This window comes from Lytechinus pictus, chromosome 4 (assembly GCF_037042905.1).
Source record: "Lytechinus pictus isolate F3 Inbred chromosome 4, Lp3.0, whole genome shotgun sequence".
Classification (NCBI taxonomy): Eukaryota; Metazoa; Echinodermata; class Echinoidea; order Temnopleuroida; family Toxopneustidae; genus Lytechinus; species Lytechinus pictus.
The window spans coordinates 25,389,944-25,405,730 of record NC_087248.1 but is presented as its reverse complement, the minus strand read 5'-3'; the positions used below and the strand labels follow the sequence as shown (position 1 = coordinate 25,405,730).

The 15,787-nt window shown below is 36.3% G+C and overlaps 1 protein-coding gene across 1 annotated transcript in view; it reads left to right on the top strand.

Annotated features, from left to right (window-relative positions):
- The window catches only part of LOC129259229 (uncharacterized), a 69,978-nt gene extending 55,104 nt beyond the window's left edge, over positions 1–14,874 (top strand). The window contains exons 19-23 of the mRNA XM_064098717.1: positions 1,101–1,265; positions 7,505–7,654; positions 9,295–9,671; positions 10,445–10,546; positions 11,920–14,874. Coding sequence (XP_063954787.1) covers positions 1,101–1,265; positions 7,505–7,654; positions 9,295–9,671; positions 10,445–10,546; positions 11,920–11,926 — 801 coding nt within the window. The 3' untranslated portion in view covers positions 11,927–14,874. The remainder of the gene's footprint in view (positions 1–1,100; positions 1,266–7,504; positions 7,655–9,294; positions 9,672–10,444; positions 10,547–11,919) is intronic.
- The last annotated feature ends 913 nt before the right edge of the window (positions 14,875–15,787 follow it).

The window sequence follows — 15,787 nt, the reverse complement described above, 5'->3', positions numbered from 1 at the left end:
GTGCCCTCCCCCCCTTGGAAAGTCCTGGATCCGCCCCTGGTCCCCCTACCTTTGGGGAGAGATTTCCACCTATAGCTGGAGTTCTTTCCTATTTACATAGGTGGATCCAGGGAGCCGAGGCCTCCCCCCCCCCCTCCCCTATTGGTGGAGGAAAAAAAGAAAAAGAAGGGGACAGAAAGAAGAAAAACGAAGAGGAAAAAAAAAGATGAATCCCTCGTAATCCGCCACACCCACCCAAGCCGCCACATCGTTTTCAAGGAAAAGGGAGAGAACCAAAATGTAGCAATAATAAAAGAGCCCTCTATCGGAGTGGAACAGAGATTTATCCCGTGTCATTCGCCACACCCGCCCCAGCCGCCACAGCGTTTTGAAGAAAAAGGGAGCAATTAGATAAAGAACGGACATGGATAACTGAGCATGACCGTATATGTATTAACATGATTAACAATGATACAACATGCATTTGACATATTGTGATAAACAAAATACATATCTCGCTCAACAATGTATATATTCTGTATGTTATACCAATCATTAATTTCAATATAGTTGCAGTGTAGTAATAAGGTGGTACAAGATATGAAGGCTATTAGGTTTATTATTCGGATGAAACAATCATTGTGATCCAAGGACCAGACTAAACTAATGTAAATTATTACTACTTATAATCCAACATTGATTCGTTCTCCTATTTCACTTCCTTTTAATGTATTATGAAAACCGTTAAGATAAAGTCATATTGGTTACATTTTGTACGATAAACCGCCTGTAATTTGTCATTGTTTGAAAGCTAAAAACCTCGCAATAAACATTTTGAATATCATAGTTACTCTTTTAACTCTTGGGACTGTGTGCTTTCTGCTACATACCTGTGGAACGATGCTATGCTGAGACACGCAAAATGAAATGTAAAACACATTTCAGTTGTTGATTTTTTTATTTCATTGATCTTTTATCATGAATACTGCCATACAACATTAGTGTCTTATTGTGTTGTTGAAATCAAGTTTTGATATGGTAAATATGATTTCAATACACACTGGATTGCAAAGAATGTAAAGTAATTTTAAAAATATATTTTCACGTTACTGTTACATCAGATTGAGACTCTTCATCTCATTGAGATTCTCAGTGAACGTCCGTCTGCATCACGTGATCTCGCTCAGTTCATCTGTAAGATGAATAATCTGAAGAACCTCACACTCGATGGTTGGTATCATGATGACTTCTACTCAACATCATTATCGATGGCATCAACTGCAAAGGTAACAGTTATTAGGAGGTTTTATATGTAAAGGGCCAGTACTTAATGAAACCATAATGCTCTTCAAATTGTCTCTTGATGCTGCGATGCCTTATATAAACTAAAATTGCCAATTTCACTTTGCAATGAATCTTTTCTTGAATTGTTATTAAAATCAATTGTCATTTAATAGTCAATAGTAAACAGGTCCTGACCAAAGAATATTCAGGAATCATTCTTTAATTGTTTCTCTTTTCATTTTTATTTTTTAGAATCTGCGAAAAATTAATTAATCAATAACGCCCCCATGAACTACTTGTATGTAGCCCAATTCGCTCAATCAATTAACGTAGCTTCTAAATTGTGCTTGATATTTGAATCTTCAACAACCGAATTATATCCCACGAAAAATATTTACAATTATATGTTTTTCTGTTTTATTCATCAAATTGTATTAAGTTTGATTCTTCCCTGGCGTAATTGAGGTCCAAGTAGTGGGGGATGATAGCAATATATTGATAAAAATATATAAATTTTAGTGACATTCCACACCAAGGGCTATGTATAACGATACATATGTACATAATACTACCATCTTTCATATAACGATGTCTTCATGCTATAAAGTAATGATTTACAATTAATATCAATATGCGAGCATGCGAAGCGATCGATCAAATTTTCAGTAGTTGTAAAATGATTCCCCAAAACCTTTTTCAAGTTGTACATAATTTATCACATCAAGGCAATGTATACGTGCGTTTATACTTTGTGTAGATTACATTATACCATCTTTGAGCAATTCAGTTACGTGCCTATCGTGATTTCGTTCAATGGCTATATTGTATAGTGAATGTGTTAGGATACAAAGATATGAATATCAATACACGAGCGAGCAGATTTTCAATAGTTGTACAATGATTTCTAAAAACCTCTTACAAGTGGTGTGTAATTTATCACAGCACGGGATATGTTCATGTATACGCGTGTATATACTTTGTGTACTGCCCCGGGGGGGGGGGGGGGCACTTACATTGACGAGTGGATACCATGCGCGACCAAAAAACACGTAAAAAGGATGTCTTTTTTCACGATAGGGCACGTTACGTACGTAACGTGATAAGGGTGTCAAAAACACAAAAATAATGAAAAAAGGGTATCTATTTCGCTAGGAAAATTACGTGTTTAGGGTCGAATTTGCGGGGATGATAAACCAAAATTAAAATGTTTTATAAAGGATGTCCTTTTTGCCCCAACACTTCGTGTTTAGAGTCCGATTTGCGCGAGGTGTAGAAGGTGGGGTCGTACTAAACCAAATAAAGTAAAGCCGACAACCGAAGGACCCGTAACAATAGAAAATTCCTGTACTTGTTTAGGGGTTCATTTCAGCGAACATTTGCCAAGAGTATCGTTTTGTTTCCAATACTTGTTAAGGGTAGGGGTTTCACACGCCAATACTTGTTAAGGGGTGCATTTTCAGAATATGAAAATTACGTGTTTAGGGTGCTTTTTGAGACCCCATGGTCGCGCATGGTATCCACTCGTGAATGGAAGTGCCCCCCCCCCGGGGTGTACTGTTACATGCCTATCATGACTTTGTTCAATGGCTATATTGTAGTGAATGTGTTAGGATATAAAGACATGAATATCAAATGCAAGCAGATTTTCAGTAATTGATGCACAAAACGATGACCAAAAACCGCCTTTCAAGTGGTGTGTAATTATAGGAGAAATTCAGCGGGGACATCCCGATAGACCGCGGGTCCGTTAGACCGCGGGTCCGATAGACCGCGGGTCCGTTAGACCGCGGGTCCGATAGACAGCGGGTCCGATAGACCGCGGCTCCGTTAGACCGCGGGTCCGTTAGACCGCGGGTCCGATAGTCCGCGGGTCCGATAGACCGCGGGTCCGATAGTCCGCAGTGTGTGTAAAATTATGACCAGATATATCAAATGTCATCGAGAGGTCCAAAGGTCAAATGATACGAGGCCATGGGGTTCTATCAGGTTCGGATCCATAGGGGGCCGAGGGGGAACTACCTCACCCCCCCCCCCCAGCTCATAAAAGAGGGGGAAGAGGGGAAAAGGGAGAGAATAAAAAAAGAAAGAGGAAGATGGAAAAAGAAGAGAATAGAAAAGAGAGTAAGAAGGAGAAAGGAAGAGAAGAAAAAAAGAGAAGAAAAGGGGGAAAGGAAAGACAAAAAAAAAATGGAGAAGAAAAGGGGAAAGAAGAGGAAAAAAAGAGGAGGGAAAAGGAAGAGGAGAAAAGAAAGGAGAAAGGAAAAGGAGGAAAAAGAAGGAAAAAAGAAGGAAGGAAGAGAAGAATATTTAAATAGAGAGGAATATGGGAAGAAAGATAAGAAAAAAGAGAGAGAGAGGAAGAGGGGAAAAGAAGAGAAGAAAGAGAGAGAGGGAGGAAGGGGAGGGAGAGAAGAAAAAAAGATTAAAAGAGAAAAAAGGGGGAAAGGAAATAAAAAGAAAAAAGGGCGGAGTAAAGGGGGAAAGAGAAAAAAGTGCAAGAGGGAAAAGAAAGAAAAGAAAAGAACAGAGTAGGAAAAGGGGGGAAAAAAATAAGAAAAAGAGGAAGGAAGAGAATAATATTTAAAATGAGAGTAAGATAGGAAGAAAGATAAGAAAAGAGAGAGAGAGGATAAGAGAAGAAAAAAGAGAGAGTAAGGGGGGAAGAAAGGAAAAACGAGATAAGAGAGAGGAAAAGGGGGAAAGAAAAGACAGAAAAAGAGAAGAAAATGAGGAAAGAAAAGATGGGGAAAAGAGAAGAAAAGAGGGAAAAGACGAGAGGGGAAGAAAGAGAGACAGAAAGAGAAAGGAAGGAAGGGGAATGAGGATAAGAGAAAGAAAAAAGAAAGAAAAGAAGATGGGAAACGGAAGAGGGAGATGTTGACCTGGATGTCGATTTGATGGCGCCAAAATGACGTTCGAACTATGGGGCGCCGAATTGATGTTCGATCTAGCGGGGCACCAAATTGATGTTCGAACTAGGGGAGCGCTAATTTGAATTTTGACCATAATGCGACAAATACATGTTTCAGAGAGGGGGAAGGGAGGGCAAAGTTATATTTCACATGGGGGCGCCAAGTTTAAGTTCAACCGAGGGCGCCAAATTGACCTTGAACTTAGAGGGCTTCATGCAAATTCATTTTCGACCGGGGGCGCAACATTGCTCGTATTGCCTGTTTATAGTAAAATATATGTCCTGCCCCAAAAACTTAAATCAATGCGGCTGAATTAAAATATCCCGTTTTTACGATAACAGAAAAAACAATGTTTTCGAGTTTTAAGTCTGTTTAGCGAGATAGATACCGTGTTCAGGGTCACAAAAAAAGGGTTATTATCAAATTCAGCTGGCGCTAGTCGCTCGCAATATTTGATTAATGAGGTATGCATCCTCTGCTTCAATCCCACATATAAGTGTTTGTGTTTTTCAAGTCAACATACATAGGCCGATCCAGGGGGCAAAATCTTTGCCACCCCCCCCCCATGGTTGCGCAAAAAAAGGGGTAAGAAACAGAAAAAGGACAAGCAATTAGAATAGGAATTATACCTTAGTCCTTCTTCAGTCAGTATATAAAATAATTGAGCTCGTGCTTCGCACTGGCATCAATAAATAGTTTAGTTATATACGCATCCCGACCTTACAGTTTTTTATGCGAACGAGAAGCACAAGCTGAAAATATTTGATATTCTAACCTGACAACTGAAAATGAATTCTTCATTTCATCATTATAAAAGTTTTCAGCTAGCGCTTCGCGGTCGCATTCATTTCTTAATAGATATGCATCGTGTCCATCATAACAACTACTAACAAAGGCGGATCGAGACGGCCCGAGGGCAACCTCCCCCCTATTGACAGAGCAAATAAATTGCGAAAAACGGGGAAATAAAAAAAAAGGGGGAAAGAAAGGAGAAAAAGAAGACGAAACATAAAAGGAGGAAGACGAGTGAATAAAATAAGGTCAGGAGAAGGCTTGGAAAACAATTTATAAAAATATTTTATATACATAGCGATATATTCTATCTTGTCAAGTCGATATGTCCACATGGCGAGATATGAAGTGTACAAGTCCCGGCGAGAATCCCGATATATCGCTATGTTGACATGTAACTTATTTAAGTCGACTGACTTGGCAGGATAACGTATCGCGCCATGCGGACATAATAAGCTTATTCAGTCGACATGGCAAGATAAAGTATCTCGCCATGTCGTCAAGTCGATGGCATTTTAGAGGCTCCGTATGGCGTCTAGAAGGTACATTTCCGGGGGGGGGGGGGGGTAACAGTCCCTGACGATAAAAATATGGGGATAATATTTTCCTTGAAGTAGATGTCAGGGGGTGATTGTCCTTTGGGTCATCGTTATAGAACCCCATGGACTCGTATCATTGGCCTTTTGACCTCTTGATGGCATTGGATCTCACTATATCCTGATCATAATTTTACACACACCGCGGACTATCGGACCCGCGGTCTATCGGACCCGCGGTCTATCGGACCCGCGGACTATCGGACCCGCGGTCTATCGGGCTGTAAACACATACTACTATCTTTCAGTTACATGCCTATCATGACTTTGTTCGATGGCTATATTGTAGTGAATTTGTTAGGATGTAAAGATATAAATAAATGAAGCAAGCGAGCAAATTTTCAATAGTTGGAGAATAGAATGTTGACCAAAAACCATATTTCAAGTGGTGTGTAATTATGGGAGAAATTCAGCGAGTGAACGTAGTGGGCAAGCCTTGTAATGTTGCTTGAGTCGTTTAAAATGATGTGAACATTACAGAGGGTGAGAAAGGTAAATTATCAAAAAAATAAACTACACAAGAAAGGGGAAAACATATAAAGAGTAAATAAGTATGAAACGGTCAATATTTTGTGCAATGAAAAAATAATCATTTGCTCACTGGTCAAAGGTGACATGAGAATGAACAAGGGAATCATTATTATGGGATTAAGGGTGATAATGAATGCAATGATTATTGGTCATTACAGCCACAATATAAACTTCCAAGAACGAAGAAATATCACAATGGTGCAAATTAAAAGAAGAATATTGCAGAAAGAAAATATTTTGAATTATCTTAAAGATTGTATTGGGAGGTGATGCAACATTCAAAATTTGGAACAAATTTCGTATTTGAAATATTTATTATAATTGTTATGGAATTAATGTGATTTAGTGTCTCCTACAAACGGGTGAAATTGTAAAGTGTATGGTAAGCATTGTCCTAACTTGCCTAGCTGTGTTTCTTTAATGGCATTGATTTGGTCAACTCATCGTACCCTTAACCTGAAGTTGAGAGTATACCTGTATCTTTGTACAAATTATCCCCGCTTCTACAAAGACGCAAAAATAGTATGACCCCCCCCCCCCCCCGTCACGTCAGTGTATTCAAAGAATGTTTTGATTGGTTTGTGCTCAAAGTTATAAACATATTCAAAAGACATTTGTAGCAACTAGCATAAAATTCATAAGTGTAAGTATTATAACCATACTCTTATGATGCAGGGTTATAACATTTTTAATATGCTAACGGATTTGTCATGACCAAAATTTTGTTAGATTAGATTGAGCGCGGGAGCGGAGCTCCCCGGCGCGCGAGAAATTTTGCATTTTGAGAATGCAAAATCATGAAAAAAGAGCAAATAAAAAACACTCACTGCACTTAAAGATGAATAGTACATTAGTATCGATCATTAATCGTTTCTTTTCCAAAATGTGCCCCCCTCCCCGACTGAAAGTGATAACTTTTTTTTGCTTGTGAAATTTATTTTGTACGAAGTAACCTGACATCTTTTTTTGGGGGTTAAATTTTCCGCGGGAAATGTCCCCCTCCCCCTTTGGAGAGTCCTGGATAGGCCCCTGGTCCCCCTACTTTTGGGGAGAGATTTCCACCCATGGCTGGAGTTGTTCTTTCCTCTTTGTTTATTTATATTCATTCTGATATTGTACTTTGACCATTGTATAATGATTATTTTCAGTGTACATACATTTAATATTGTTACGTGTATCATGTTCCTGAAAATGGAATGAAAAAATATGTAAAATTATTTTCCGGTAACCTGAAAATGCAATGTTAAACATATACCCTGAACAATTATCTAAATAATACTAATTATTTTACCATAATTACTAAAATATCAGATCTGTGTATTATTTCGTGAATACAATCAACGATATTTAATTACAATGCTCATAGTTACGACAAGCGATTTTAACTTTCATTTCATATTACTATTATAGCAAATAGACACTCTTGTTATCTATGCTGATCCCAGTGAACGTCCGTCTGCATTACGTCACCTCGCTCAGTTCCTTTGTAGACGTTGTAAGATGAATCAGCATCACGATGACTTCTACTCTTCATCATCATCGATGGCCTCGACTGCAAAGGTAATATCTAGAAGGAGGTACTTACATGTAGATGTAGCAGTACTTGAAATCAAATCATAGATTTGTGGTTTTTTTCTTCTTTTTTTTCTGTGCTAACACCAACTTTAAAAGGTGTGGTAATGTTGCGGTCCTATTGAAAATAATTTTTTTTTGTATAAATATATTATGATTTGAGGTTTTTTCAATTCTTTGTTTAAATCCTGATTCTGGGTGACTGTGTAGTTGGTCGGTTAAGAATATCATTATTTCACCTTTTGATAGTCAAACTACAGTTTTGGCACAGGGGCATGTCCGTCTGAAAATAGAGCAAAGATATACGTCGAAATCGTCTTGAAGTGCGGTATAGTAGAAAGTGAACATCATAGTAGGCCTACAGATAAAATAGTACAGCCAAATATGTTTTTTATTAAAAGAAAATAAAATAAAGGCAAAAAAGAAAGAAATGGTTGTCTTCTTTCTCGCATTGTTTTTTTTTTTTTTTTTTTTTGGGGGGGGGGGGGGGGGGGTAAAATGTTGCCTCTCATGCCATGCCCGCTCCCTTAAAGTATTTGGCTCATTCCTCCACTGAATTTGATTGCACTGATATAATGTACTAGGGAGTGAAATGGAAATGTGTTTATCTTCTTCAGCCAAGAATGTCTAGCCCGTTTTCACAAAATAATGATTATTATAATGATAATAATTATAATAACAATAATAATATAAATATATTTACCCAAGGACGCCACTTCATTTTACTGCTCTTCGAATAGTTGCAATGCATAAAAATGAAAACAAAACAAGCTTCTTTTCGGACCGTTTCCCCCCAAATCGGACGTCAAATACGACTCTGTTCAATTTTACAAAAAATATTGATGTACACATCGTGATTGGCATGTAAATGAGAAAACTGATGGAGCAATCCCTTACATTATTTGATTTTGCATGATATATATATTTTTTCTCTCTCATTACAATGTTGAATAATGTTTGATTTCTTCCCGATCAAGGTAAATTTCCGCTATTTTGATTTCATGAAGTGTTACTGTACTGTGAAAATAAAGTATTGCATAATTCGAACAAAATATACAAAATAGACAGCCTCGCGAGTTAAAAATCGACTATCCCATTTGTATATCGCTATGCCATGCATAGAAATGTTTTGTGGAAAAAAATATACGAACTTTTTGTGCATAACTTTCTAATTTTACATCTAGTTTTGATTAAATTACAGATTCTACTCTAAATTTTGTTTCATTTCATTTTGTTGTGCAATTACCGATCTTCTCTTTGTTTTCATTAAATGAAATATGTGTTTGCAAGAACATGTTGGTTTATGTAAATTTATCATAAAAAATAATATGGTGGGGTACAGGAAAGGGAATACAGAAACAACTTTGGTGTTTCCTAAAAATTATGATTAACATGATAAAAAAAATACAACCATAGTAAAGAAAATGGATTATTGATGAATTGCATTTTTCTTGTGATATGGTTTGGGTTTTTTTTTTCTTTAGCTTGTTATATTGTTTCTCTCTCTCCTATTATATTTTGTTAATTGTCAGCCGATGGCATATGGTAATCATTATACATCATGTTTCCACTAGCATGATCTCTTGTTATCTCTTAGGTTCATTTCATTTATTTTGCATCTATTGTAGGATGAATGCAACACGAGTTCGACTGTGACGGATCTGACAGTTTTGAACAGGACATTAGAAGTATGGCAGGATTGTGGATCGATGTTTGACAGTGTGATGAGGATCACCATACAGGTATCGGACAGGATCAGATGTGACGTCATCCACAGGATCCATCTACCAGCAGCGACAGAGCTCGCCATTCAAACGCATGAGTATGCTGGTTACCCGGCTTCTCTCTACGGTGATCCTACCTCACTACTTAATGCTCTTCACAAGGTCTCATCTCAGCTCGCCAAGGTCACATTCAGAGATCTCAACATCGGTAACGACAAGACTCAACGCATCATTCAAGCTTTCAGATCAACACACGATCTCAAACATCTGAGGATCCTGGGGTGAGATATCTTTCCTTTATTTCTATCTTTTGATTAGCGATGACCATTTATTGATTTGATTCAGGTACACCTTTTCCAAATGCCAATTGTTCGGTTCTTTATTGTGAAAGATACACATACTGCTAAAAACAAGAAACGATTATGCAACTCGGTGGACAATGTTATATATAAAAATGATATTTTATGTATAACGTATTCTCATCATAGAAAAAAGCTCAAATGCGTTGTCTAGTATGGTCTCATGCTGTGTTTAAGCATGATATTACATATATGGCAATTATTTACAGTATAATTAATTCCCCCTTTACCTTTTTACTATAATATGTAAAATACTCGACCGCACGTATTGACGTAATTACGCATACTTTCATTTGGAAATTACTCGAAATATTCGAAAGTAAATTACCGAATTAATTTATTGTCTTGCATTTATTTCGGGGCCACTTTGTTTTGATGGGCCATGCTGGACATAGAAGGGTAGATGCTCTTGTGCTAAAGAATGACAACACCTTGTCTTTTGTAATTAATTTTCTTTTTATTTTATGCAAATCTATTTTTGTATACTTACATTTTAACAATTCATACTGTTAACCTATTGAAGGGAATTTAAATCTTGTAGGTCCATTATTAAACCATAGTTTTGTCCCCGCCTTTACCGGTGTTTTTACTTTGCTTTCCCCGAGAGTCCAAACACAAAATTTCACCATTGCCCCATATCACATAAAATAATTTATTCCGACGAATGGGTGTTCTCTCCACGTTAATACTATTAGGTTCATAAGATGTGGGACTGATGAGATATTAGATCGTTATATTATTGATTCCGATGATGAACATAAGATCACTGTGGAGATAGTACATGGCAAACCAGTGGGGTAAGTCATAAGACCTCGTTTTATCAAACATTTCATTTTCTTCTAAATTTTGCAATTCAGGTCCCCAGATCCCATCTAAAATGGTGATCATCTAGTTGTGATATTAAAGAGTTATTTTGCATTTCTACACTTCCCAAGGAAAGCTGGCTAGAGCCCATAATAATTTCCAATACATATGAAATATAAAACCAATCATCGCCCTGTCCTTATCATTCTAATCTCATCAAAAATTTTTGACAGAAAGTATGTTCTCAAATACTTGTAGCGGAATAAATAGCTAAATAAAAATTTGCCGATTAGTCTGGCCAAAATTCAAGCAAATCACATTTAAAAAATGCATTCAGGGATGTATGTGATCACAAATAAAAAAGAGATGAGAAAATGAAGATTGTTGCCAAAGTTGAAATTAAATGACCATTCAAGAGAGAGCATAGCCGCGTTACTACAACGACAAGAAGAGCTTCTAACGATATAAAGTTTTCTTTCCTAGCTTACAATACATACCTGAAAATGTAACGTTATTTTCACAATTAATTGTAGTGTAGTAAATAAATATATTCATCTAGGAATATAAATAGGTATATAAAATAGGTATATAGGTATATAAAACTCTCTGTATATAACAATTTATTCTAAATATTTACCCATTGTATAATTTCCACTTTTCAATCTCCTTATACTTTGAATACGTCACTAATTCAAAATCTCGACAGCCTTTACAGTCAAATTGATCCAATCCAATTCACTTACATCATAAATCCTTCCGTTCCGCTTTCTCGTCTACTATATCTTAAGCAAATTTTGAAGCTTCTGCAATTAAAGCATTTACTATTATTTGAAAATATTCTGCTGATTTATATTAATCCTCAAAGTATTAATGATTTGATTGTGCATTTGTTCATACTTTGAATATTTTTTTATAATTCTATTTTGATACTGTTATGTTTTATATTGTTTTAATGTAAAAGTTCTGTGCAATCCAGGTCTTGCTGCGAACAGTCTTGAAATAAAAAAATCAATATTATTTTTAGTTTTATCTAATCGCGTTGGAAACTTATTAAAGTCGAAATTAATGCCTTATCATACTAGGTATTATTGCTGTTCGAAAACTAGCCATCCTACAGAATCAAATTGTGTGTGCGCGCGTATTCTCCGTCTCCCCCCACCCACCCCCCCCCCTCTCTCTCTCCATCTCTCCCTCTCTCTCCCTCTCTTGACTTGTCCCCCTAACCTTGCTAACTCTGTACATGTGAATATCTTTATATTACTCATCAACTTCTATTTTGTCATTTCCTCATCTTCTTCTCTTTTTTTTCACAACAATCTTATTAATAAGTATGTATTTCTCTCTCCTCTCATACACCACTATACAGTGAGTAATTTCGAAGATGAAATTGTGGCATCAAGATCATGAAGAATCAGCCGATCCTAGCATTGGCAGCCAAGATGAAACACAGGGGTCTTTCGCTTCGGTTACCGTACAGTATATGGAATAGTTTTAGAGGTAGAGAGATACTCCCGCTCTCGATCAGTAGTCTGCCATTGTCATGACCTACCATGACGTCATGACCTACCATGACGTCATGACATACCATGGCGTCATGACCTACCATGGCGTAATGACCGACATGCATGGGCATTAAAAAATGAGAATAGATTAACACAAATGATATCCTTCTGTGGTCTCCGTAGACTCTGTCTTGAGAAATTTAGGACAATCATGTTTGGAGCCAGTACATGCAGTTCTAAAACATTTGCTCCGGCGACATGCTCCGATGCGGCAAAATCTGCACGTTAGGCCTTACGCCATACATGAAACACAACCTGCAAGTTTTAAAGCCCTCATCCTTATCTTTTCATTAGTTTGAACCAAAAACTATTATAAAATCCTTCTCTAACCCTATGCCCTCTGATATAATAAGACCAGAGTAAATGTCGCATGCAGGAGCAAATGTTTTTACCCGTTTATTAAAGCGATCCGTCGATTTTTTTTCTTATAGCCATAGTTTGATAATGGGATAGGTCATGCACTGGACAAGATGCTCCACGGTAAACGGTCCTGTGCAGAGAGTATGAGCTAAAGTCCGCCCCAACGAAAAAGGACATATCAATGAGAAAAAAAACAAAAAAACAATAAGACGCTGAAAATTCGTGTAAACTGTGATATGAAAGAAAACATTTGACATTTCAAAGTTTTTGTTTCATTTCATTCATTTTTTATTTCCAACATATTATATTTTTCTTCGTACAATATTACATAGTATACAGGCAATGAAACATAGCATTTTTCTCGTACAAAAATTATAGTTACGATAATAATACTAGCAGGTTTGAAATGGAGGAGGCTGCTAAAAAGAATAGCTTGTTGGGTGCAGCCTCCTCGTAAAAAATGTTCTTATATATAATATATACCAAAACAAAATACACACAAAACGACAACTTGAGCATTATTTTCACTTATTGCCCCGAAGCTCATGAATAATCTCCCCATTAATGTACGTGAGGCTTCATCTATTAAAACTGTTTAAGTCCCTCCTAAAACCCCCCTCTTTTAATTAAGTTTCACTTGCCTATTGTTCGCTTCTATCGTGTTCTGTATGAAATTATCCCCCTCAGTTAATTTGCATTATCATATTGTGTTCAGATTGGTTTCATTCTGATTGTAAGCTTATATATATTAGGATCATTTACATACATGATTATCGACCCGTTATATTTAAGCTGTATATTCACCGAATATCTCTTTATATATGTTGCATGAAGAGTTTAAATAATTAAAAAACACAATCAGGAAAAAGAAAAGCTTTGTTGCCTACAAATGGTATGAAAGTAAAAAGTAATGACACAAAAGAAATCAAGATAACCATTTATGTCAGTACAGGGCAGTCCCATGAATGTGAAGTACATGGCATACCTTAAACAGGCGTGCAGGAAACCATGGGTTATCAGTCACAAATGGATCGCAATTAAAGTCGGAGTAAAAAGGAATGATGTTCAACATGTTAAACAATTTTTACAAACCTCACAATGTTGCTGGTTGCTGTATAAGTATCGAATCTTACAGTATCGGGTGTAAATTGTAAAAATGGTGGTACGTGTATATACTAATGAGCACTATGTTGCTTGAACGTAACTCTGTGTATTTTTTTTTCCATTGCTGTAATTGTTCTTATATTTGGAGTACGCCTAACAAGCGCACGTGATATGATGTTGTATATACATTTGTATGTCTATGGCAAGACACAAAAAAATACATAATTACGTAATCACTATAACCTTAATATTGTACTTTCATAAAGTTTGTATATAGGATAAGATCAGACTGTTGTACTTTTGTAAATGTTACCATTCATGCATTTTATGTTTTTTTTTTATAATTATGTTTCATTGCTATATGCCTGGAGTAGGTCCACATGAGCTCATTGTATAATGTGATGTATATGTTTGTATGTTTACCGCAAGAAAGGGACATTATGTAATCTATGAAACCCTACAATGTAATATCATAAAGTTTGTATACAGTTGCTCATAAAGTTTTATAAGATTCTGGCTGTTCACTTATTATCAAATATTGATCATCAGCAAGTAATCATTGAAGGTCATGGATTTGAGAAATGATATCAGACTGTTTCACTGTTGTAAATTTTACCATTCTGAGGCCCAGTTTCGAGGTTAAGTTTATAGTTTGAATACTCGAGTTCTAACCAAGAAACAAAATCTATTGGTGTTGATGCAACATGCTGCATAGAAATGCCATCAATACATTTATGTTATTATGGTCAAATCTGTACATACTCTATTTTCCATCAGTTATACATGTATTTTCTTTAAGGGTAAAGGAAAAGACGAAGAAGGAATGTTCTACATTATCACTAGCTGCTGCAAGATTAGCGTGTTTGTGATGGGAGCTACATGACAAGACTAATGCTAATCGATGATTACCATTTTCGGGCTAGCTGTTGGCAATTTGTTACCGAAGGAAATTAACGCCTGGAGTAGCTACGACCCTCTAATTGAAGCGGACGATATCAGAACCCCTACTTTTCTCTCCGTTATCATTCATTTTTAAGGCGTTATTTAGATTCTGATAAATTTGGGGGATATGCGATTACGGATAGAGTTATTACCATTTAGAAACTATTTTTGTTATAATTAGTTTGAAGTACAATTCATAATTATATATCGCTGGAAGTGGGAATAATGGCTTCGTGCCACAATTATTTTTATTCCTGCCATTCGAGTGTTATTTTCTACACCATTTTTTACTTCGTTAATTATTATATATTCATTGCATACTCTTCATATTATAAATAAAGAATAGAAAACGGAAAAACACGTGTAAAGAGTGTTGATTTACTGAGTTATCAAATTCTATAGAATGAGAGATAGCTTTGGAAATACATTGAGAAAATTACGAACAAATGCAGACAGAATAGAAAGGAAAATATATTGGGCGATTCCATACTAGAAAAATCAACCATTTTCAAAACTTGTTTCAACCTTCTGTCCAAACAAACGAGAAACTTCAATTGGTTTTGGGTAATAATAAAGTACTACTGGGTAGTAATATAAACAACTACAACCGACAGAAATATGTTGTCCATGTGTGAATTAGAGGTGAAAATGTTGCGTGTCGTACTGGGCATTTCTGAGTCCCGGACGACACAAAACATTTTCATATTTAATTCACCCAAAATCATTTTTGTTGGTAATCGGTTTTTCACATGCGTACCTACTTTAAATTCAGTATAAACTAAAATATGTTCTTCTTGCTCAAGCAATCAGCTAAGAGACTAGAAATTGTCAAAATGTCCGATACGACAGGTATGGAATCGCCCGATTATGCACATCATGGTAGCATTAACCCTAAAAGGACTGGGGGCATTTTCAACGCTTCGCGCGATATTTCCGAAACGCATAAAGATATCTCCACAATTTTTTAATGACTTTTTGGAAGTCTCACGCAACCTTTGAAACCAAAATAGCGATATACGGGTAAAGCATTGTGATATGCCACATGACTGTTTACGAGACAATGTCATGCCGAGATGGCTTATTGTCATACTTTGTGAACAAAGTTTATGGTCCGGAGATGAAATTCACCAACAGGTGATTTTTTTTTCATTCTGATTAGTCTGCTTAATTACTTAGGGTCTAATTTAGTTGTTAAATGGTCTGTAATAATTTCCATTGACAAAACAATGAAAAACAAAAGACGAAAAAAGAGAAATGCACAAAATT